Source organism: Brachypodium distachyon, chromosome 2 (genome assembly GCF_000005505.3).
Source record: "Brachypodium distachyon strain Bd21 chromosome 2, Brachypodium_distachyon_v3.0, whole genome shotgun sequence".
Classification (NCBI taxonomy): Eukaryota; Viridiplantae; Streptophyta; class Magnoliopsida; order Poales; family Poaceae; genus Brachypodium; species Brachypodium distachyon.
The window spans coordinates 52775677-52798732 of record NC_016132.3 but is presented as its reverse complement, the minus strand read 5'-3'; the positions used below and the strand labels follow the sequence as shown (position 1 = coordinate 52798732).

The 23056-nt window shown below is 47.1% G+C and overlaps 3 protein-coding genes across 3 annotated transcripts; 2 read left to right on the top strand and 1 right to left on the bottom strand.

Annotated features, from left to right (window-relative positions):
- The first annotated feature begins 5524 nt into the window (after positions 1-5524).
- On the top strand, positions 5525-6733 carry LOC100844066 (transcription factor LAX PANICLE 1). Its single transcript, XM_003567199.2, has one exon. The coding sequence runs from the start codon at positions 5600-5602 to the stop codon at positions 6284-6286; it is 687 nt and encodes a 228-aa protein (XP_003567247.1). The 5' UTR covers positions 5525-5599; the 3' UTR covers positions 6287-6733.
- Positions 6734-12030: 5297 nt separating this feature from the next.
- Positions 12031-13506, top strand: LOC100843455 (RING-H2 finger protein ATL66). The gene has a single exon (XM_010234208.3). The coding sequence runs from the start codon at positions 12166-12168 to the stop codon at positions 12715-12717; it is 552 nt and encodes a 183-aa protein (XP_010232510.1). The 5' UTR covers positions 12031-12165; the 3' UTR covers positions 12718-13506.
- Positions 13507-16197: 2691 nt separating this feature from the next.
- LOC100825801 (protein trichome birefringence-like 28) lies at positions 16198-21759 on the bottom strand. Its single transcript, XM_003564484.4, has 5 exons — positions 20812-21759; positions 20503-20674; positions 19969-20168; positions 19662-19817; positions 16198-16908 (listed from the first exon to the last, which is right to left on the bottom strand). Exons 1-5 carry the CDS (start codon positions 21522-21524, stop codon positions 16530-16532), a joined length of 1620 nt encoding a protein of 539 aa, XP_003564532.1. The 5' UTR covers positions 21525-21759; the 3' UTR covers positions 16198-16529.
- Between the last annotated feature and the right edge of the window lie 1297 nt (positions 21760-23056).

Here is a 23056-nt window from a genome sequence, read left to right as displayed (position 1 = left end):
TAAAAATGCTATTTGTTTATGTATTTTATTTTTTATTTTTAATTGTTCCATTCTGTAGCCAATTTAGGTGTATTATATTTGTATGCAATTTGTATTTTTTGAAATACTTATTTTGTTTTTCCTAACAAAAAAACATATAGCCATGTTACTTTTTTTAATTTAGATCTTCTACTAAATGATAAGACCTAATGTTCCGAATGATTAAATTAGTTTTAACTCATCACATGCAAATTTTCAATTGTTGAAAATGTTTTATTTTAGTCATTGATTATTGATTATATATATTTTTTAATCATTAATTACTATTTCTGCACAAATGGTGCAGTAAGCGTTGCTTTTTATGCAACCCAATTTATATCTATAAGGCTCATCATCCATTGGTCAGTATGACTTTTCTAACTTTTTAAGCTAATGTTTGATGTGAAATCTCCCTTATTTGGACGTATTGTTTGTTGTCTTGCTACTGCTTTTGGCGGCCGACATTGAGGGGTGTTCGACTTCAGTTGTCCATTTACAGTAGTAGTTGTGGATTTTGGTGCACCTATGGGTCGTGGTTGTGGATTTTGATGCTAAAAATGTGTTTAAGTGGGTGTTTTGATTCCCACCTTTGATCTGCACTACATTTTTAGATTAGATCCGATGGTCCATGCAAATGGCTTGTAAGTTTGCACCGAATGAAGCTCTTCTATTGTTCTATGTTTATAGCTAAGCCATTGAAATTTTGACCCACAATATTATCGATGGAGTTTATTTAAACAAATGTGGAACGATCCATTCATTTGCGCAGCTAGATTTTATACATAATGTTATACACATTATTTTAGGTTTTAGAATGGTGTCCAATACATATATTTGATCAATATTATGAATATGCTAGAAAATTATCAACAATAGTATTATAGTAATAAATATGTAACATAGAAAATGAGTGACACATTCTCATCTTATGTAAATATTCAATTACAGATGATAATAACGATAGCATGATTATCGAATTAGTGAGTTACTTTTTTTCGTTAGGTTTCAGGAGTGTCAAACCCGAAGCGGCAGCCTCCGTACTAACTTTTTGCAGAACCCCAATCAGATCGGTAGGAGAGTGTTTTGTGGTGCGCGCGAACCTTTTTATGTCGGTCGGCTGCGCCCCTAAAGTGGCGAGGAGGGAGTCCCATCTCGGATCTGAATTGTGCAGCTAATAATCGTTGCTGGGCTACGACGGGGCACAAGTCGAGGCCGGCTCATTAAGCGGAGGCTGTGCAGACCTCGCGCAAGGACTCTGGTGGCAGCGGCGTGAGTCTGTTGTCGAGGGTGATGGCACCTGCGCCACCGCCAGAGCTGGGTTTCTTGCATGCATGTTACGAGGCGTATGGTTACCTATCTATGCAATCAATCCGAGATCTCCTCTGTTTTGGCTCAATTTAGCGCTCGTTAAATTTGTCGGACGTACACATGAGGTTTACAAAATTACATGCTATACATATTTGCAGTTGTTATTAATTTACTACAGTATAACCTAATTGGCATGGTGGTCCGTGCAGATTACATGGTTAGACTCGTATAATAAAATGATATACTTTATGTGTATATGTTTATATTTTTAATATATTTGTTTTGTAAACGACTTACATCTATTATTATAATTTTATGCAATTTAGTCTTATTTAATGACTTTTTTGAAATATTTGATTTGCTGTTTTTTTTACTTAATGAAGATATATAGTTCTGCTTACTTATTTTTGTTGATACAGATCTTCTGAATGATAAGAATGTTCTTGAATTGTAGTATTTTATTAACATAAATACATGCTTTGGTGAAAGAATTGTAGTACTTTACAAACATAAATGTTGATTCGGCGACTGTTGTGGCCTACCCGTATTGCTGGCCTATTTTTTTTGTTGATTGGTGTTGAACCAACGTGAAATCAATTCCCAGCCCTTACCAATTGGTTTCTATCTTATACCCATGCGATTCAATCTCCACACCTCCATGTGGATCAGATCCATGGGCGGAGCCAGGGGGCGGTAGCGGGTAGGGGTCAGATCGTATGCTAAACATATGTTTTCTTTCTTTCTTTCTTTCTTTAGTCCTGTGCCAATCTAATTCAATCTCAACCCTTCGATAACTTTGACGCAATCCTCGTCGTAGAATTTCTGCTATAATTAGATATTAGATGTGCGGGATCCGGATTGTAAACATACTCCCCACGGCAGGTCTCGTGGCTGGAGACAGCGGCAGTGCGGCACCCACAGCCACAGGTAGACGCTCGGGCTGTACATGGGCCACGTACCGGCCACAAAGTCCCAAACAACGTCTGGCGACGACCACCGTGAGCGTGGTCGGGGACAACGGCCCAGCGCGAGACACTCGGGCTGTACATGGGCCAACGGCCACAAACAACACGCGCTGTGAGTTGTGACCACCCCGGCCCCGTGAGCCGCGCGATTGCGCCCGACGGACCGAACGAAACGAGCGACCGGCAGCAGCCACACGCCCACACGCACGCGCTGCAACGTCGAAGTCGGCACGGCACGACTGCACAAAGACGGAGCCGGTCGGCCGATGCAAAAGAATACTGGCGAACAGGCCCCGTCCACGAGACAGGGGAAGGAAGTAGTAAGCTCCAGTAGAAGAAGCTAGTGGCGTGGGTGACGCGAAAGACAAGACGGCCACGCACACGGACGGATCGGCCGCCTTCAATTCTCATCTCTTTCCTGCCTTCCTCCTATCATGAGCTCATGAGGAGCGCCCACATCTCTGAAACGGCACTGCACGGAGAGCAGGTAGGGGGCGGGCCAGATCGAATCACCCATGCGGCTCCCGGCCGGCCGGCGGCCGGACCCATCGCACTGCACAACCGTCAGCCGGCCACGTCCCGTCATCTCTCGTCTCCACTCTCTCCCGCACGCACGCGCACGCTGGTGGTCACGCAACCCTAGGGAGGGCGTACGCACTGCACACGATGTGTCACGTAGCGACTCTGCTCACGGGCTGACACGGCGCGGTCCGTACCGTACGTATATCCGGGTTCTCGGCCGGTGCCGACCGGCCTGGGTTCACGGATTATTTTATCGGTTTTATCAAGTACGATGGCCAGTGTGGTACGAGTTCGGTACGTGGTTGGTATACGGGCTAGGCATTCCTAACTGGGAACAACATGTTTTCCGAAATCAAATTAAGATCACTAGCTACCCGGCGATTTGCTTATTATGTGGGATCTATATATGCTACAAAGGTATAAATACATGATGGTGGCTGATCATCAGAAAATAAAAATACACAATGCATATATCTGTCAGGAAACCTCACAAGAAAAACTTACGGTCGTTAATTTAGCGAGTGCTCATACATCTTCATATATTACTATACCACAATCGATAGATCATCATAGTTGTATATATCTAATTAGATCGATCATATCGTATGCCCATTAATCTGCTAAGCTTGCCCTTATCAACAACGAAACATTGATCCAAAACGTTGTTAAATTATACAGTACGTAATCCATAGAAGGTTGACAAACACAGACCAGTAGTCTTCAATCGACATACGCACCGATCGATGGGGGATCGATTATATATACTAGCACGTGCAGTTTAAGAAAAGCACTGGAACAAGATTAGTCACACAATGTGCAAGCCAAACACGTCGCTTTCCATCTGGATCAGCTAGCTACTATAGCTGCCTAGCTCGTCTTTTGTTTAAGCTGAGATGACTTCCCTGCTGCGCGTGTGGTGGTGGTACACGGAACACGGGCAAGGCACGAGAGAACCTAGCTACGACTTGTAGCTGGCGATCCTAGATCTTGAGAGCCAGGAGGGCGGCTGAGCAAAAAGCGCGGAAATGTATATTCATTGATACGCATGATGGCTGACCCACTAAGCGGCTGGCCACTGTTCCTGACTGTAGTAGCTTAGAAAAATAAGAATAGAACTAGGCGTACTTGCCGTGATGCATGAGTTGATCCGTGCGTACCACTTGCATGCAAGAAATAGAATAGAGCTAGTGGCTTCTATTTCCAAGAACTGTACTCGCGCACGATTGGAAGCCTGAGAACTATCCATCTCAAATGATTTCTCGAAATGCTACAGCATCGTTCCACCTGACCGACAAATTACACTCTGTACGTACTTACTCAAATTGAGAATGGTTTAATTAATTTAATTAGCCTATCTGATGGATAATGGTTCATGTATTAGCTCTGTAAAAACATAAAAGCATTCACTGGTTGCAGGAGGTATTCAATTTCGAGGACGAGAAGGTGCAAGGAGAATGCAGATGAAGCTAGCTAGCAAGACGAATAAATCAGCATTATTCTATGATGTCTCTTTGCCCCCATCTCCGGGGATGTGCTACCTCCCGGGTGGTCATCTGTACAACGCGGATGTGACACAGGTACCAATCATGTGATCATGTATTTCACAAAGACACTCGATGTGTACTCCGTACAGTAGAACCCTGGCTAGCCAGCTACAGTAGCTAGCCCGGCCGCCCCTTTTCAGCCAAGCCTTAGGTGTCTTTTTATTACTCACTGTGTGCCTGGCCAGAAAGTAGCTAGCGAGAGATATCCTTTCGTGTAAGACGCACGTCTTCTTCCATGCATGAAACTGAAGCATGTACGTGTTTGTGATCTCTATCGTGATTGCCTACACCATCGCATATATATTTACCGTGAAATGAATGGACAACACGCACGGCCGCACGGGATAAAGTTCTGTACCCAATATTCACCAGAAAGTAAAAGAGCGGCATTGTCAAATATGCATGGTGATCTCACATTGGAAGAAGTATAGGGAAATAATGTAGGAGTATGCTATTTTCCGATAGCTAACGGGTATATATTGACTTTTGTCTTTTTTTTTTCTTATACATTGTGTCCTTTTCTTTTTTAACACCTATGCGCGCATATTATTGAGATTTAAGTTTTTTTCTTAAATTAAGGTGCGTGAGACACAGACACATCATTTATTAATGTGGTTTTGCAAACTCTCGGGTTACTAAGTTTACTGAAATCTCAACATTTTCTTGTTTTGATGCTTCCGACTGCATTTTTCTGTATCGCATACAGCGACTCAACATTCTTTTGAACACACATAGTTACTGTTGTTCGTTAATTTAATAGTTTTGCTATTTCTAAGGCGACTGACCGTCCAATCCAATCACGACCCGTGCAAAATTCATACAAGTGCAAAAATGATGAGAATGTACATCATAATAGGGTAGCTGTGACCATCACCGAAAAATAACTATTTCTATGTTAACTGAGAAATAGACGCTCTCGTTAATAAAGCACACAATGGAAACAAATGCCATCAGTAGTATCTTACGCAAAACATTTGAACCTCCCGTCATTCCATACATGCACGGGGAGCAGTATTGTCCAAAATAAACTCGCCAGAAAGGCAAGACCTACTCCGTACATCTTCGTGTTCCATGCGCCTACTGCTCCTCCCGTGCGGCCATCCGATCCGGCCCACGGGTAGTATAAATACGGCATCTCCCTTCAAAGGCTCCACCCCAACAGATCAGCTAGCTCGATCTAGGGCTGCAACACTCAACACCACACAGTGGTTTCACAAAAAACACTCTAGCTCGTACGTAGACATGGATCCATATCATCACTACGGAAACACGCATGACCCACGCGGCGGCGCCGGCGGCTTCCCCATCCACCCGCAGCCACAGCCGCCCTACTTCCTCCACCACCACCACCCGGCCGCCGCGCTCGCCGAGGGCAGGCCGATGAGGGTCGCCGGCGGCGGGCGGCGCCGCCCCGGCACCAAGCTCTCGACGGACCCGCAGAGCGTGGCGGCCCGGGAGCGCCGGCACCGGATCAGCGACCGCTTCCGCGTGCTCCGCAGCCTGGTGCCGGGCGGCAGCAAGATGGACACGGTCTCCATGCTGGAGCAGGCCATCCACTACGTCAAGTTCCTCAAGGCGCAGGTCACCCTGCACCAGGCCGCGCTCGTGCAGCACGAGCAGGAACAGGAAGAAGGCGGCCGCCACGGCGCCGATGATGACGAGGCCTTCACGGCGATGCAGCTTCTGGGAGTGCACTCCCACGCACACGCCCAGGAGATGATGGGCTGCTACCACGCTGCACAAGGAGCTCACCATCAGCTGGTGGAGGAGCTCGATCTAGGGCCAGGGGGGCAGATGAGCAGCAGCGCTCACGATCTGCCTCCGTTGCCTTCCTGCATCTTCGACGAGGAGTCGTCTGCGGCTGCGTGCTACTCCGTGTGCACTCTCCAGGGAGAGGAGATCACCCATGATCATGGATCGTCTTATTAGAGAGTAACGAGTAGTAGTGTTCCTTGCCAAAAAAAAAAACGAGTAGTAGTGTTGGTTAGCTATCTATCTAGCAGCTTAATTAGTTTCATTTGCATGCATGCATGCGTACTAAGTATTCATCCGTGACCAAACTTCATTTGGGGCTCCAAAAAACTGGCCGTCGTGGGCCGGATGAAGAAATAAAAACGTGTAAGACCAGGTGTTATGTACTAGTAGTAGACTCGATCGATTAGCCTACTTAGCTCTGGTGAGATTAATTACCGATCGATCGGTCTGGTAGTAGTAATTTCTCTCTCGGTGCATGGATACATGCATGCATGCATGTTAACGTTGGTCTATGTTGATCAGTGTGATCACAGGCGGCAACTTTCTTGCTTGATCCATGTGGCCGGCCATATCATGTAGAGTTGTAGACGTACCGTCCTAGCGAATCAGGTTATAAATTAAAGTGGCTGTTGCAACTTGTATGATCTTGTACTTCGTTCTTTGCTTTTACCCCACTAAATATATATCTTTATCTTTACCTATTATATATAAAGATTTGAGTTACTGTGCTCACTCCACACCAACACTACACCTTAGATTGTCTTGAAATCACCATTATATTGCCCATCTACTATATGCATGTGGTAGATATTCGTATCACAGTCTTCTAACTATAGGTGATTGGATTGATGTATCATGTAGATAATTGTTACATATATACATAAAACAAAATTTGGGGCATGCGAGGCTGCAAGCATATGTAACCAACTCTTGTATATATTTAGAGGGAATTATATTCCACTTGCGTGCACTACCCCTATATCTGTAACATGGCTTGCAATTCGGCCGGGGAAGTTAATAGGGGTTACGGCCCGGCAATCAGGCTGGGTCCAGTGGAGGTGGAAATCGCATAACTAACTACGCTTCCAATTTGACAATTATTCACTTGCCACGCATCATCTTGACAGGTGGGTCCATTGTGTCTGAAACTAGGCAAATTAGTTAAATGAGGCAAAAAAAACGTCTCACATTTACGAACAAGAGGTGAAAATGTGGCGCAAAATTTCAAACGAGGTAAACGTTGTCACAAATTTACAAATAGGAGGTAGAACGTGGAATTAATTGTATTTTAAAATTCAATAGCAAGTTACGCACTTGCTCATTTAGCTAGTTTCTATTATAATTTGGAGTTCATTCTTTAATTACCCCCGCAATTAAATGCACCATCGGTACATGAAGTTGATAGAAAAGAGCACTTGAGTACTATAGGAAGCTGGAAATCCTACATTTGGCACCAAGAACTTGGCACCGCGAACAGTTTAGTGCCAATAATCGATTCATCGCCACATCGCCAAGTACTTATGTGCCAAATGCAAGATTTGTGACTCTATGTACTATAATGTTACTTCCTGTCACTCTTTCTTTTTAATTTTTGCTCCCTCCGTTTCAAAATTCTTGTCGAAATATTACATGTATATAAACACATTTTAGAAATAGATACATCCATATTCGGCAAATTTGAGACAAAAATTATGAAACGGAGTGAGTAAATATTACTCCCTCCATCCCATAATATGAGACACGCACGCATCCTTAGATCGTCAATTTAGCTAAGTAAATATAAATTAAATAATGAAAAGATTATATCATTAGAAAGTTCTTTCGATAACAAATCTAATGGTATACTTTTTGTTAAGAAACATACACATTTAATTAATCAAATTGATGATTTAGTGACGTGCGTGCCCGATATTATGGGACGAGGGAGTAATGTCACATATATGGAACTGGATCTCCTGATGACATAACGTCAATGAAGTTGCAGTCGTCGCTCACATGCATGTGTGCCCGCGTATACTGTGTTTAGTTTTACTACGAAGTATACGAGAATTCAGCGATATCTCGATTTAGCATATGCATGCTGCCATGGCGACGCTGCATGATGCCATGATCGATCCGTGATTCTGGATCCTGGGATGCCTGAGACCCAACCAGGAAAGCCAATCGAAGCATCGGGCATTCGAGCGGCACTGTGCAGGTCGCCAGCGATTGGGCTCCACGAACGCTGTCCACATATGCATGTACGCTGCAGGCCTTACTGCACTGTGCGGGAATAAAGGGCTAGCTCTTTTTAATGAGGACGTACGGCGACGTTCGCCCGGCCAGCCGGCCGTGTGATCGATCGGATAGGAAGCAAAGATTTTGGCAGGACTAGTGTTGCAGTGCTAGGTTATGTAGCGGCCGGATTTGATGTTGTAGGACTTTAAAAAATGGGTAAAAATGGGTATGACTATTTTTAAGTTGTCCAATTTTTAAAGAGATGAGTCTTAAATATGATGCGACGTTCAAATATGTTGGATTAAGATCCAAGGGTCACCTCATTCTCTCATCGCTCGGTTTCTATCGTTGGATTAAGATCCGATAACTAACATATCAATTGATTTCTAACTTAAAAAACGGACGACTTATCAATAGCAAAACCGTTAAAAATTTACTCATATGTAGGCTGCTGTATGCATGCATGGCTTGATTGGTGAGACCTGCCAGCCTCCTTCGACCATGCTGAGACAAGAAACGACACGGATACAGTACATGTGCAGTACGTGCGGAGTGAGCATATGAAAATGACGTAGTTTCCGGTTTGCACAGAGTTCCTTCGTTGAGTCAAATTAGATAAGTTTAATCGTACGTTTTCATCTGAAAACCGTAATACGAATAGGAAGCATATATTTCTCAGTAGAATTAGAAATAGTTATTTTTCAGTCGACAAGAATTATGTAACGGAGGGAGTACATATTAAGGTAAGGGAAACGTATTAGTCAACCATTATAGCCATCCAAATGAGATTTTTTTCATCATTTCTACTAACTCCATCCGCGAAAGAGCGTACGTTTGTCATTTTTCAAGAAAATTAAGCATTGAGTTTGAAAATGTGTTGGAAAGGTCACAACCACCATCTCTTTCCTCTTTAATTCTTTCACCTCCAATGAGGTAAGTGCATGAAGAAATGTTATTGTGTTTGATTTCCGTGTGATGAGAGAAGCAATTTTTCTAAGTCTAAAAGTGATTTGGAAAGAGAGAAGTACATTCTTTTGTAGACAAATTTGGAACCCAAATGTACACTTATTTGTGGACGAAGGGAGTACTTGTTTGAATCTTCCATGAATCTCAGTGATCGGATCGGATGGTTGTTGGCATCGACTTAGAAATAGTTATTTCTCAGTCGCCTTAGAAATAGCAAAATCGTAAAGTAAATCGAGTAAATTTCATTCTTTACTCTACTAAAGTGGCATGATGAATGTCTTAATAAATGTACCGCTAAATGTATCAGATGAAGAGTGATGGAATTTTTGAGCATTTTGAAGATATTGCACCGATCAATGATACTTTAAGAGTTTCTAATATCGACTAAGCTTTTCTTGACATCTTTGGCAAAATATCATGTGAAAATCGCCCTTTCGTGCAAAATGTAAAATTTCTTATAAACCATGTTTACAAGCCTCGTCACAGCCAGATCAGGAGACCATGGTCCCATTCCTGTAATATCGACATCTTCCAAAGCTTGATGAACTCAAGCTCTACAAGGGGATCGATCATCCATCAGACGATCTCCCATGGCCACCATCAAGGGCGGAGGATGGTCGGTGGAAGATGCAACGTGAAGGATGAGGAGATGAAATACAGTTGTGTGCATCAGTCAATGTAGATGTCCTTTTCCCTCTTTTTTGACAACAAAAAATCTCAGCGAGAGAGATAGAAATGGCCATGTAGCACAGATTGCATGCAGACCAAGAACCATTATTGAAAGAGAGCTGGTAGGAGAGACATACGGGAGTATACCTGGGCAAACCTCGGGCCGGGTTCAGGCCGGGCTTCATAAAGCCTGACGGTTAAACCTGAAGCCCAAGCCCGGCCCGAAGATCGGAAAAATATGCTATTTGAGAATTACAATAATTATTTTTGAATAAATAAATGTATTTTCATACCTATTTTTTCTAAAAAATGCTCAATTTGAGCCATTTCAGGCTTTCGTGCCGGGCTTTGGGCAGTAAAGTGAAGCCCAGGCCTGGCGCGGTACACCGGGCTTCTGGCTGGGCCACCCATGCCCAGGTATATACGGGAGGGACCTACTGATCCATCCATTGGTTGACAACAATCATTTCCGGGGGAAAAAGGAGCTCGAACATGATTTTTTCAGTCGTGTGGAATAATTGGCATAGTCAAGTTGCTTCCTCCGATCAATAATAAGTGCCTTGGATTTAGTCTAAAATTGTAAGAACTTTGTACTAGATACAAGACGCTTAGTATCGAGAGTACATAGTTCCTTTAACCTAGCGAAGGAAAATATTCTGTGCGTAGGAATGGTGTTCTTTGAGTGAAAATCCTCAAGAAATCCCATGCATGAACCAAACAGGGGAAGGGGTTGAGATTTGCCTAACTGGCTAACTTGTTTGTAAGCTGAGGCAACCTATCACAGTCGCTGTTTATGTCATGGATTATGCAACTATGCATTACCTGGCTGCTTCGATCAGCCTAGATATGCAGCTACCAGCCAAGCACCCAATGTCTTCCTGGAATCATATGCTCGAGCATATAGTATGGTGTTTGTCCGGCGCTTGGTATTTTGTTGGGTCACTCAAGATGAACAAGCGGAAGGAAGAACCTGTGAATATGTACGTACCTCGATCCTCAAGGTTTAAATGTGTAATTATTTTCCTGAGGAACTATGACGAAATGATTAGCAAACGAAAACATTATTGTACTTTTGGCCACAGAAAAATATGACACGAGGACACATGCAAGAGGCGAACAAAATTCATCCCGAGAAAGCTGACGACTGTAATCATGACGGAAAGTGTATAGAAAGCCTGATCGGGCAATTTGGCACAGTACCTAATCTTATAGCAGTGTGTATACATATAACGTGTCTTCTATGGCGTCGGCTCGAACAATTTGGCACATTACCTACTTTCCTTCTGCCGTTTGTTACTACGTCGCCCCTGTACCAAGAAATTAAACATGTCACGTTACAATATTTCTCTCTGTCTGAAGGGCTTCTTTTGATTCGAGACCTTGCCGAAAGCCCCAAAAAACAGGTTGGCCGTGGCACTATCCCATAAAGGTCGAGGTAGCAAAACGTACTATTTGCGTAGGAGCCCATGTCCACTGAACCTTACTAATCTGATCCGGTACGAAGTTTCTAGAGTACGTATAGAGTACACGAATGCAAAAAAGGGTCACCCATCTTACATATGCGCGCGCATATAAAGAAACTTGTTCGTTAAGGTGAGAATGACGCCACGCTGATTAATTCCCGTACGCCATGCATGCGAGACGGCTCGTTCCTTGAATTAGCAGCAAATTCCATTCCTGTAGTTACGTGCAAGCAGTATGATGATGGTAGCACAAACCGAAAGGAGAGCCACACATGCTTGATAAGGAAGAACATCCATCCCCGAAGCAAAGATGCCTCCAGAAATGTAGATAGTAACCGTGGAGGAATTCCACAAATTTGCGCCTTGACAACAACTAATGACCTCGCCCGAAACATTCCCGGAATCTGTCGGCTGCTTTTCGAGTCCCACTCTACATGAACCCCGTCGCGTTATCAGTCGCTGCCAAAATCTTAATCCTGGCCCGGGATCGAGACTAGCGTTTGTCAAACCTGTAAAAAGGAAAACGGGTCGCTTTTGATGCGGTACGCGGGCCGCCAGAAAAAGGCTTAAAACCACCTCGATCGGTCACACGCATCGCACGCCTCAGGCTGCTGGCTGTTCCGTGCTCCCCACCTTGAGCGCACACTGGGCCCTCGCCACACGCGCGCGCTCTTCTGATTTCGTCTCGCCGCGGCAAAGAAAAGAAAGAGACGAGGAGAGAAAAGGATCAGGAACGTAATGGCTGCGCAGGAGGCGTCGCAGGCGCTGCGGTGGCGGTACGGCGGCGACGTGGACGAAGGGAACTTGGGCGTGCGCGGCCGGGAAGTGCCCCTGCTCGTGGCGCTCCTGGCCATCCTCGTGTGCTTCGTGGGCGTCTGCTTCTACCTCCGCTGGGTGTGCCACCGCTACAACGAGAACGGCTCCACGACGCTGCTGCCATCCTTCTCCTCGTCCTCCGCAGCTGCTACGGCGCCGGTGGATGCCGGCCTCGACGCTGCCGCGATAGCCGCCTTGCCCGTGACGCTGTACCAGCTGCGGCGGCGAGGCCGGCCGGCAGCGGCAGCTGGTGACCGCGAGCTGGACGACGCGGCGGCGCAGTGCTCGATATGCCTGGGCGAGTTCGCGGAGCAAGGGGAGAAGGTCAAGGCGCTGCCGCGGTGCGGGCACTGCTTCCACCCGGAGTGCGTCGACGCGTGGCTGCGGTCGCGGCCCAGCTGCCCGCTTTGCCGGGCATCGCTTCTCCCCGACGCCACCAAAGCTGCAGGCGGCGCCGGAAGCGAAGCCGTCTGATATATATCCATCCTATAGTGTGAGTTTTTGTTTTTTCGAGAGCTCCTACAGGCTACAGTGTGAGTGTGTGACTGACATTGGAGCCCCCGCCCCAGAACCGGTTCTCTGGGCCGGCGGCCGAGGCCCACATTCCATTGGACCGGCGGGTGCATGCGCTGGCCATGGGGGCTACCAATAGATTTCCCTTGAGTTAACTTCCAGTACATCGATCGTTTAGTTCGTTTTGACACCGTGGAGCGTTTGATATGCCGCCCACAGCAATAATAGAAGAGTAGCTTGCGTCTCTTGCTGGCCGTTTGCAGGGCAGCGGGCGATGACGTTCCTCAGAACTGATGCCATTTATGGAGCGTTGCACTTGCACCTCAGCAACGGGGGCACTTTTAGCTTTCAGTTGAAGGGGACTAGGGGAGGCAGTTGGCAAGTTGGGCTTGCACGAAACGGAAAGCCTGCTTGCTGCGGTCGTCGCTGATGCGAGTACTTGCCAGTTTATTCTACATACGGAGTATCTTTTTTCTTTAATCGAAGTTTATTGCCCTGAAATTTGTAGATGGCCATTGATTTTGAGTACGCAATGACAACGAATTTGAGCTGGGCGAGAGTTCTGGTTTTTCTCTGTAGAAATAGCTGGGCAAGAGCTGGATTGATGCTCAGTTTTGGGCTGTAACTGTTTGTAGGGTCCAGAAGGAAAAATAAAGGATATGGGCTAAGACATGGTTATGTGGCCAGCTAATCCGAAGCCCACGAGAAATAACCTGGTCAAATAGCCACTGCATGTTCTGCTTTTTGTAACACGCATTGTGTCCTGGCCTTTTTTTTTCTTTTTTCTTTTTGCTAGAAGCATTGTATTCTGCAACACGCATTGTAGCGTGACTACCAACAAATCGCGCTACGATAGGCATAGTGGCATACTCAAAGTATAACTGAGATACAGGTGTCAAGCCCAAAAAAAATCAAGCTAATCATGCCCTGGCCATGGGCTTTTGTTTCTCCTTGCCAAAGTTGTAAGCCATCAAAAAACCTGGATCCGTTCCTTCAAAAAAAAAAACCTGGATCCTCAAATAATTTTTTTGCGAAAATGGATGGGTCACGGCCCACGATGGCCATCATTACCCTTCACCACTGCATGCATCTACTACCCTCTGTAGAGACAAGATGGTATCAGGCTACGAAGCAAGTTCGTTCCCTACCGATGCCCACGTCCTTGGATCATGTCGTTGTGCGCTTATGCAGAGCAACAAGACATCAATTTTTAGCTCTCTCTCAAAAAAAGACATCAATTTTTATTTTATTTTTTGTTTTGCGATTGCAAAGATGGCACGCACACAAGCGAACAAATGGCATTTCACGTTCACACATCATAAGCATACATCCCCGTAAGCGCGCAAAACTCACTAACATCTTAACCAGTTAACAGTACATAAAGAAAGTTTCAACCAAGGTATATAATCCTACTACAAATTAATCGATGATAATGCGGCCATGGAGCCAGCACCAGTTCCATGCTTGAACAGATGAGATCCACGCCTGGTGCAAAGCTTGTCCGGTTTGGTGCGCAACGTGAAAGGAATCGGAGCTACCAGCTTATCTCCCTATGGTCCTTCCCGATAACATTGCCGCCACAAATAGAACAGCAGCGTGGAACGCCGCGGAGGAAAATTTACGGCAGAAACGGAGCAATACTCCCATCTTGAGAGTTGAGGGCTTCGATTGGATCAGATCTGCGATTGGGCTCGCGGCTGCTGAAGTGGTAATCTTAGAAGGAGAAGGGGGGCGGATCAAAGCGGTACTCGCCAGAGAACGACGAAGTGAAGATCGAAGAAAGGTAATCTTGTCTGGCGCATGAGGAACTGAAGGGCAAGGCAGAGGAATTTTAGAAGATTTTATAGAGCGGCCGGTGGGAGCTTGGAGAGCAAGGAAGCAAGAGCCGCGTCGCGTCGCCACGCCGCTAGCTAGCCAGCCAGGTCGATCGGGTTGGCGTTGCGGCTAAGAGCCAGCTGGCCCACGGTTTTGGCATACGGTTTTTCCCTCAGAATTTTGCGTTTCCTTTCACCTTTCTAAAACACGAAGCCAGCTATCCAGTCCTGCAGCTTTGCTGGCGGTAAGTTAAGCCAGTCTTACTGTTTTGATGATGGTTGATTAAGTAGCGAATCTCGTTTTCAATTCTTTTCTTTTTTGATAAATAAAAGCAGTGAATGTTAAGCTGGACTCTGTTTTTTTTTCAGGGGACTTTAGAGTTTAGATCACTGGTGTATGGATAATTAACTGGGCCTTGTTCAATATAGTGACTACCTTGGCTTAACCCAAAATCAACTCTTCAATCAATTCCTTCTTCCACTTTTGTATTTCCTGTTACTAGTCTGCTAAACTGAACATCTCCTGTAACTGGTGGGTTTCATTGAAATGAAATGGAACTGGGCGGGGCCTTTGGCTCTAAAAAAAACTTTTGTATTTCCTGAGAGATGACACTTTTAAGTTGTAAGCGATTCCCGCTCACACTGGCACTTGAAAACCCAATTCTCCAACCTACATCTGCAAAACAGACATATTTCTAGACCTACGTGAATACGCACGGCATACTTCCGCATAGGCCATAGCATTGTTCCCTGTATGATCAGACTACCTATTTTTTCAGTTCGATACCAAGCGTATCTTTCGTACAACGGTACCCCGTTATTCTGCCTGCTGGTACTCCGCCGTTGAGGTCTTGAGGACCACGCTCACTCGGCTGGCGCGTCCGGTATGACTCGTCAATTGGTGCTGATTTTCTGGTGTAGTACTGACTGTACTGTGCTATACCGCCATGCAGCAACACAGGTCCATCACCAAAGTACCAAACCAAACTACATGTGAGGTCAGTTGCCCCTGAAACTGAAAGTACTATAGCCTCCATTTCTTGTCTGGTAGCAGGTTCCAGTACTACTTCAAGCACCTAGCAATGAGATGCTGCTGGTTCGTCTCTGCGTTGTAATAACAAGTTGGTGCCACATTTTACATCTGGTGTGCACTGGTGCTTGTCTCGGCGTCTGATCAAGCAAAACAGATACGCGAGCTTTGCTTCCGGAAAGAAGGCGAAAAGGCAGCATGGATCTTTTCCAAACCGTGAGACCTGCGCGTCTCAATCGCAGGCACCTGGAATAACCCGGTGCAGAGTGATCGGTTCTTCATAGTCTGTTGCAGAGTGAAAAAGTAGCTGCTTGGTTCAAAGTACAATATACTTTTGGTTCAGTAGCCCCCTCAAATGATGTTTATTGTTTTATTCATCCGCCTTTTTCAGGTAGATCATTAGGCTTTGCAATGGAATGATCACCTAAAAGAACTTCCTACTCCATTCCCTTTTGATCTGCCCCAATTGAAAAGAGAAGGAAACCGAAGGAGCTGATGTGACGTGTATATCTTGCCAAGGAAGCGACCTCACGGATAGAGATTAGAGAAGTGGCCAGGACGGCTCTGCAGCTGGAAGCATGCAACTGTCCGTTTCTCTCTAAACAACAGATATCTGTCCATATCTTTCACTTCAAATTTTGCTCCTAATGTACAATTCGTTCATCCTTTCACTTTAAATTTTGCCCCCAATGTACAATTTGAGCAGGAACCTCACAGCGCATATGTGCATGCACATGGCCATCCATGAGCCATATATATATATCCCTTTCCACTTAACCTACCCTGAGAAAAATCGATCAAAGGCATCTTTTGACAAGTAAAAGTGCCCCCAAGAAAAGAATGTAAAAGAAAAAAAAATTATCTTTTCGGCGCGATGTACTGTAAACACCAGCTACGGGGATCCATCGAATTCTGAAGAAGCTTTATATCTATCTCGTCGTCGCTATCCCCGTCTCTGGCCTGGACATTATCCTGGTGTAGAGCAGGCTATTCCAGATGTCGGGCACGCCGGGGAGGCACCAGTGGATGCAGTCTGCGTAGGTGCCCGGGTCGGCCTGCTGCTCCGGCGTGAGCACCTGGCCCTGCCGGATGGTGTGCACGGAGGTGTGCCCGTCCTTGCGCCGCTCCGACATGGTGGTGATGTCCACGAACGTGATGGGCACCCGTGGCGCCGCCGCGCCGGTCACGTTGGACGCCACCTTGAACATGTCCCAGTCCGTGCCCAGCCAGATCGGCCCGCGCCAGTTGAGCAGCGGCATCGTCTCCTTTGCGCACCGGATCCCGTCCGGGTTCCCCCAAACCTGCGGGCTGTTCAGACAAAAATACAGCAACAAAATTCATTCAGTATTTCAAGCACTACAAAATTCAGTCGATTCCAAGTAGTAGAACAAATTAAACCAACTACTACTACTTCGTCGTGCAACCGAATGGCAGTCCAGTACTCTTCACGCAGAGCCGTTAAAATATGCCTTTATTGACCAGGTTTGGTTGTGTTGTGTCTTTTGATGCGACATGCCTCCTACTCCAAGCTAGAGGCTTCATCAATTTGTGGACGCAATCCCGATTGAAATCGTTAACAACTTCGAGAAACGGTGGACACGCTACTTAAACGTGGCATCACTAATGGTTTCTTTTGATTGAAATCCGTACAACACCCCTAGAAGTAGTCTCTCGCTCTAACAGCGAGGTGACAACAATCCATGAATCTGGTTGATCTGTTCATCCGCCAGAAACCTTGACAGTTTTGTCAGGTTACTCCATTTCTTCCCACACGTACACTGCGCTAAAGAGAATCGTTGACCATAAAATACTCAGGCAAATCAAAGTGGTTTGCTTCACGGCAACCAAACACCCAATCAGTTTCAGCATAGGCCGCTCCTTTTCTTAAGGTTTAGGGGACCTTTCGTGAGACGTCATTACAGGGCCATGACAACCATGTCATTTTCGACGCCTCTCTGGCAATAACCAACACGTAGCTAAGTAGCTAACGCCCAACGGAACTGTTTGATCTTAATTTGATCCTTCTAGCAGAACCAAATCTGGCGAAGCAGGCCATGATGAATTTTTCATGTACGAGCAGGTCTGTGTGTGATCCAAGCTACTCCTACTAATTATACCTTTCTTTCCTGGCTAAATAGTATACTTATATCAAACTGACTTGCATTTTTTTAGAACATCAAACTGATTTACTAATACAGTCGACATAGAACCCGGCCACGCGACTGCAAGTCAGAAAACAGGATCGGATCACCGGATTTTACTTTCACCTTAGGCCCAGAGCCCAGAGGCGACCAAGCGGATTACTTACTACGTAGATACTACTAGTAATAACATGGCTACTTGTGCTTAACAATGTGCTCTCCATTCCAAGATCCTACAATCCCGGCGACGAGATCATCTCTCGGAGCAATCCTTGCACACTGGTTGCTGAAGTGCTGCTACTTTCCCACATCACGAGGTAGGATACGAATACGATACTACTCGTACTACACTTCGTTGCTGGCCAGCATTGATGCATCATGCATCAAGGGCGGAGATTCGCTCGATCACCAGGTCCACGGAAGCTTCCAAGATTAATTCCATCTCGATCGGATTCATGCGCAAAATGATTTGATCGCCCATGTGAGCGGACAGACAACACACAATCATATATACATACCCATGCATCCTACTACAGCCCAATCGTACTAGTACTAGTATTTTAAAGTTTGAGAATGCTGCTTGGACAACGAGGGGCAACTGATCGATCGCTCAATAGGATAGGAGCCTCTCCTTCCTTGGACTTTTCCGAGCAGACTACCAAGTCCGCTTGGCCGGGCAACTGATCGAGTTGTGAGTCTTGTGACACACGTTCTTGACCACATAAAGTGCTCGATCGGAGAAGAATTGGGAAGAAGTCGATCATCTCTAAAGAAAGAAAGAAAATGGAAGAAGTAGATTCCACCCCAAGTGACATCTAAAAAGCCGTGTCCATAAAACTATACTGCTGGTACAGCTTCGGTGCTGCATATACGACATGCATGCTACCAGTATGCGATACTGTGGTGACCATCGGGATCGCTGACATGAGCGATCCAATGAAGTCGATCACGTGGCATTAGGCAGTGCTGGCATTCCGCGTGACTGTAGATTAGTACCTGCGTCCTGACTGGCTCACCAAAGTATATAATAACGGTGTCCAGTAAACAAACCAGCATTGCAGAACCACACCACATGTACGTAATACATGAGGTCAAACGGCGGACGTGCAAACGTGAGCCCATGTGTTCCATCCAAGCTAGAGATGCTCGTACGTGGTGTACTAGCACACAACTAGTCGCGTCGCACCAACGTTGCACGTCCATGCCCACGACTCGACCGCTCAACAGAAACTTATTTGCACACAATAAGCCACACATTCATGGCGCAACCCCATGCTCCCCGACGTCCCCCGGTAGTACTCGTACGTAACGAAGAATATTCTCCGGCCAGCCGTCCGGGCCGGGTCTGGCATTTCTAAGCTCCCATGACAACGACCGTTCGGGCGAATGCGATGCGCGCCCCAATTCGATTTCTTCGCTGATTTTGGACGACTCGTTCCACAATTACGTGCCCGCTCTGCCCCCCCGGAAACCGACGCGTACGTGCCGATGGCGCCCGGCCCCGCTGCGCCACCAATCCGTGTGCATCGATCTACCATTCTCGACCGCAACCGGGACGGCTAGCTGACGCGTGCAGCCCGGCCTGGACTGACAAGTGGTACAGGCGCTCGCTCAGCACGCACCACCCGCTGCCGGCTTCGTCTTTTTTCCTGATCGATGCGTGCGGACCTTTTTGGTGCGACAAAATTTAGAGGTTTTGGCGTTTCCGCGGTCGCACACGCACGCGCACGGTACTAAGGACTAACAGCTAGCAGCAGTACACTATACGTACGTACGTAGTAGTACACTATACTAACTGACCGGTCCATTTTGCGTACGTATACGTGCGTGCCTTCCTCGATCGAGCGTGTTGCTACTTTTGAACAAAAATAGGTACGGTAACATGGAGAGGGGTTATAGGGCGGTAAGCTAGGTACATACCTGATGTGAAGAGGGGACATGCTCATGAAGAAGACGGACGTGCGCGCCGGGTCGATGTTCTCGTCCACCCAGCTCGCCCAGGTGTTAAGAACCTTCCGGTACGCCTCGATCCTCACGAGCTCGTCATGGTCTTCCCAGTTCTCCCCGCCCGGTCTCCTGCGATTCGATCAAGACCACACCACGAACTTGCGTTTGTCAGCGTCATCGAGATTGATCGTATCGGCCATAACCATTACTAAATTGATCGAGACTCGACAGTGCAAATTAAGTTCAATTCGACCGTCCGCTAGCGACAGCGCATACATACTTGAGTTTCATGTTGAGGGTGTTCATCCACCAGATGTAGGTGTTGAAGACGAGGTAGTCGGCGCTGCGCCAGTTCTCGGCGTGCGCCGCGATCGACTCCGCGTCGATGATCCGGTGCTGGATGCTGTGGATCTTGGGGTCGTCGGAGTTGGATTCCACCAGGAACGGCGCCCAGTAGAACTCCACCGTCGCGTTGAACTCCTGTTGATTAATTCACGTCCATCAGAAACAGATCAAGGGAAAAAAAATGTTTGCATTTGACCTGATCGTCATGCAGAAACTGGCGAAAAGAAGCGCAGCCACACGTTACAGCCTAGCTAGCTAGAGGAATACGAATAGTTGGTGCACCTAAGCCCGGCTAAGCCGCCATCGAATCGTATGTACGTCGGAGTTTTTTTTGAAAACGGCTGCGGATCGATTACAGTTGTGGCAGCCGTACGTGGGCCCCAGTTCCGGCCGGTTGGCTAGCTAGCTACCTACGTTTATCCTTGATGGCACGAATCTTAAAGGGAGGGAGGGATCGAGTTGTACGCACCCAGGCGTGGAAGACGACCCGCTGGTCTTCCCATGTGACGTACTTCTTGTCCGGCGACACCGCCGACTGCACCAGGCACACCATCGACTCCCACTGGTTCCGGTTCAGCGAGTCCCCCACGAACATGAACCGCTTCCCCCGGAGCCTCTCCATGAACAGCTTCGCGTCAAACCTACAATTCAACAATTAAGATCAGAGATTAAGAAGAAACTTAATTGCCGTTTAATTATGCATGCACAAGGTCATCCAGCTGTTTCAGGCATGCCATGTCGTCCCAGTCCCAGTGTGCCAGAATGAGAAGCAACATACCTGGGCATGGAGCAGTCGTTGGGCTGCCACCGCCACTTCTGGTAGGTGTCGTCGCGGCGGCCGTTCTTCATGCAAGTGACCTGCGACGTGAGGAACGTGCACTCCTCCTCCCGGTACAGCGGGTAGCTCGCGTTGTCGAACACCCACTCGCCCTTGGACAGGTCGCACGTCTCCGGCACGCCGAGCGCGCCGCCGGCGGCGGCCACCACCGTCTTCTTCGCCGTGCGCTGCTTCCTCGGCTTCTTACTTGCTTTCTTCGGCTTCTTGATCTTGCCGCTATCCGCGGCGACCTTGTTCCGGGGCGGCGCCTCCTGCTGTGCCGCGGCCGCCGTCGTCGTCACCGTGTGCTTGGGTTGTTTCTCGTGGACGTCGCGGGGCAACGACGACGTCGTTGTTGACGCGGCAGGGACCTTCTGGTCCGGAAGAGAGATCGCCTCGCGCCGCGGGGTAGCGGCGCGGTGGCCACCCGAGACGAGCGGCGAGGAAGGCCCGGCGCGCGCGAGCGTGACCGACCGGATGTCCTCGCCGTACATGATGATGACGAAGATGACGAAGAAGACGCCCGCCACGTACACCGGCAGCCGCCCGCCCTTGCGCAGCGGCGACGACGACGCGTGCTTCGCGCCGAACGGGTCGAGCGTCGTCCCGCCGGCCCCGGCGCCCGCGCCCGCGCCCACGAGCGACGACTTGCGCCGGCCAGCGGCGAAGTGCATGGCGCCCTGCAGCTTAATTTGCTAGTAAACGAGGCGTGCTGGAGAGAGGGAGAAGGAGAGAGATAGCCAGCCGCCTAGGACGGGGGTGGCTTTACTTATGGAATGGCGGAAACGCCGCGGGTCAGCACGCAGCGCTGAGGATTTGGTGAGGGGATGGAGCCATCTTCCTTTCTTCAGTTTCTTTTCCTTGGCCAGGCGTTGAATGAGCAATCAGGCGATGTTAAATGGACCAACGGATGGATTGTCCAGAAGGATTTTATTCCCTGCCAATTCTAATGCGCAGAGACTTGGCCAATGTCCAGGGCGAGACGCGCGAGGCATGGAACAAACGTGCCACAGCACGTCATTGATATAGACGGAGTAAAATAAACACAACGCTGTGTAGTGTATATGCACCGCGAATTCAATTCTTGGAGTAGTACGTCTACTAATTATTCTTCCACAAAATTGTTAAGAAAATGCTTAATTACCAAGGCATTTTTTTGCCACACTTAACTATGGTGCACCAAGTGATATGTACTGTCCTTATGGTCAACGCTATAGCTTATGGAATATGGACAGATTGGCTTCTAAATGGAACAGATCTAGAGAGCAACATGCATACGCATACGCAACTACGTGGTGATGTTTAATACGAAGCAGTTGGGGCTTGATAGTTTTCATTATTTTTTGTTTGGAGCAGAATGAGGTTTGGTGTTTTGGCAAGATTTGTTCTGATAATCTAATTGATATGCTAACTACCGGTTTGAGCCTTCTAGCTAGCACCGAAGAACTTTGCAGCGACCATGGCTTCGTTTTTCCCAATAATAACGCGCTCTGGAAAATGTGATAAACTTAATTAATTGGAAGTTCCAAAATGTAGACCAAGGAGGGTGAATGTAAAATGTTGAATTAGTCGCACCAGAGTCCGTAAAGAGCATCATATATAATATCATTGCAGAAAATATATTTCTATATTGAGAAATCTATATGTCGAATATTTACTTCTTGGCCTTAGAGAGCGAACGTTCGATATCGGGTGTAAAAGAAGAGCATGAGAAAGGAGAAGATGAATAGACGAATACGGGAAGGAGGAAAGGGATGAGGAAGGTTATGACGACTGTGAACAATGGCGACCGGTCACCCAGGGGCCGGCTCGCCGGTGTCGCACTACCCCATCTTGACGTGCTGACAACGGCGTCAAGTGGCCAGACCGGGGAGGAGTAGAAATGGATAAGAGACGGTCGTGGGTAATGGATGGCCATTGCGGGAGGAGGGAGATGGCGATGTGGAAGAAGGAGGTCGTCAGGTGGGCACGCCACGAGAAAGGAGGTTTCAAGCCTAGGGCGTCATGTTTGCTCCTCAGTCCCATGCTTTCTATTTTTACAAGTTTTAAATGTTGCCTTTGCTAACTGTTAGTGCATTTTTTGTTTCTGAAAGTTACTGATAGAGTGGCGTTGAGATGATGATGCATGTTTGGAAGTTCAATAGTTGATCAAAGAGGTCTTAGAAAGGTAACCCATATTTGATGAAAATCAAACAATATATTTGAA